This window comes from Palaemon carinicauda, chromosome 24 (genome assembly GCF_036898095.1).
Source record: "Palaemon carinicauda isolate YSFRI2023 chromosome 24, ASM3689809v2, whole genome shotgun sequence".
NCBI lineage: Eukaryota > Metazoa > Arthropoda > Malacostraca > Decapoda > Palaemonidae > Palaemon > Palaemon carinicauda.
In genome coordinates, this window is record NC_090748.1 from 86,007,817 (window position 1) to 86,010,316 (window position 2,500).

The 2,500-nt window shown below is 31.0% G+C and overlaps 1 protein-coding gene across 1 annotated transcript in view; it reads left to right on the forward strand.

Moving 5' to 3' along the window:
* Positions 1–2,500, forward strand: part of LOC137618464 (transcription initiation factor TFIID subunit 11-like) — a 96,988-nt gene that overhangs the window by 75,328 nt on the left and 19,160 nt on the right. The window contains exon 7 of the mRNA XM_068348626.1: positions 458–488. Coding sequence (XP_068204727.1) covers positions 458–488 — 31 coding nt within the window. The remainder of the gene's footprint in view (positions 1–457; positions 489–2,500) is intronic.

Below are 2,500 nucleotides of genomic sequence, written 5' to 3' on the forward strand. Positions count from 1 at the left end.
TAAAGTGTAAGCTGTACTTGTCAGGGCCACCAATACTAGGTTGGCTTGCTGTGAGCGATCAGACTGATGTCTCCCGTCATCACGAATCGGCAGTGGTGATGAAAAAGGACAAAACCCCAGACATGACAAAGGACGCGTCTGAGACCTTTGTCCTGCAGTGGACTGAAAACGATATATATATATATATATATATATATATACACACAATTTCCAGTCACGCTCAGCTCTCACCGTCCCTCGGGTAAGGAAGAGTGAGTAGCCATACCCATGAATATCTAATTATCTAACCGTCATTTTTGACGGGTCGCGCACATTAGTTATAAATAAACTAGCATTACAACGACACCATTTCCTACGCAATATTTCCATCTACCCATTTTGCAACTTGTGCTAATTCGCAATATAAAAAACAATGAACTGTTATTTATTTAAGTTTCACTTTCTCTTTTGCCCCCAGGGTATGGGAGTCCTCTTGTTGATGAGCCTGTGTAAGAAACGAAGCCAATCATTCAGAGACAAGACAAGACTTGGAAAGTAATGACAGATTACAGACATATATTTTCAATTCCTCTTCATAAACAAGAATTTTTACATCAAATTTAAACTTATTTTGATAAATAACTGTAAAATTCGATGACTGTTCAAGATGCAAGGTCTCTCTCTCTCTCTCTCTCTCTCTCTCTCTCTCTCTCTATATATATATATATATATATATACACATATGTGTGTATATAGATATGTATGTTTAAATGTATATATACTGTATATAAACATATATACATAGCTTTTCTTTATCAAGTGCCTTTTTCCTCTTCAATGGGGGTGATCTCGGATATGAGTTTAGCCCTCGTCCTAGACACCCCGCAGATGCTGATACCTATTTACAGCTGGGTCAACCGGTGGGCGATCGAAAGTGGTCCCAGACCTTTACAGTTAAACATACACGAACATTATATATATATATATATATATATATATATATATATGCAAAAGAACCACAGGGAAAATGAAAATACGAAAATATGCTCAAGTCCTGACTAGTTTCGTGATACTTCTTCAGAGGACTGATGATGAAGTATCACGAAACTAGTCAGGACTTAAGTGTATATTTCGTATTTTCATTTTCCCTGTGTTTCTTCTGCATCTGAGCATCACGTTTTCCTGTGATTTTTACGCATATTTATATATATATATATATATATATATACACTGTATATATATACACACATACATAAATTATATATATGTATATATATATATATATATATATATATAGAGTATATAAGAAGACGAAAGGGAGCACAAAATTCAGTATTTTGAACAAAATTTATTAAGGAGATCACCATATTATTTACAAATTATCTATCCCATCATTAGGGGATATATACAAATCAATACACGGTAATTGATAAAATCTTCGAAATTAAATCTGACGGTGCAAGAATGGTAATATGAAAAAATAAATCGAAACTAAATGGACTACAATATAGGAAAACGAAAGGCTAATATAGTATTTAATATCTAGTACTAAAATAATACAAATAAATCAATAAAGAAAAATTCATAGAGTACTGTTAGATTCCATTTTATATGTCTTATAAAGTAATGTGTATTAATTTGTTAATATTTATGATTTTTAGCCCAAATGATCGGGTAAATCAATTCCCAAAAATAATGATGATTATAATTAATATAATTCAAACCATGTGCTTTCGGTCGCTTTATATATACACACATACAGTATATATATATATATATATATATACATTATATATATATATATATATATATGTGTGTCTGTGTATAAATACAATTATATATTTATATATATATATATATATGTGTGTGTGTGTCTGTGTATAAATACAATTATATATATATATATATATATATATATTTATATATATATATATATATATATATGTATATATATGGAAAATATATCATAATTCTAGTTAGAATACGGCTTCATATTCTATCCTACCCAGAGCAATACAGTATATGCAATTACACCAATTTATAAGAATCACGCAAAAAAAATCAACCAATAACAACCTTTTCATAAAAAAATTACCATCTAAGATTTGATTCATCTGCCCTTCACAAGTACTGAAAAATATGTCAGAATCACATTATTATTATCAATATCTAAGCTACAACCCAAATTGGGAAAACAAGATGCTATAACCACAAGGGCTCCAACAGGGAAAAAATAGCCCAGTGAGGAAAGGAAATGATGAAATAAATAAACTACAAGAGAAGTAGTGAACAATTAAAATAGAACATTTCAAGAACAGGAACAACATTGAAATAAAGCTTTCATAAACATACTCTATAAAAGCTTCAAGAAAGTAAGAAGAGAAATAACATGGAATTGTACGCCCTAGTTTACCGTCAAGCAAAATAACTCTAACCCTAGACAGTGGAAGGGCACGGTACAGAAGCTAACAATCATTCTATTTTGCAGCGTCCTTCTTCTAGAGGAGCTGTTAACCATAGC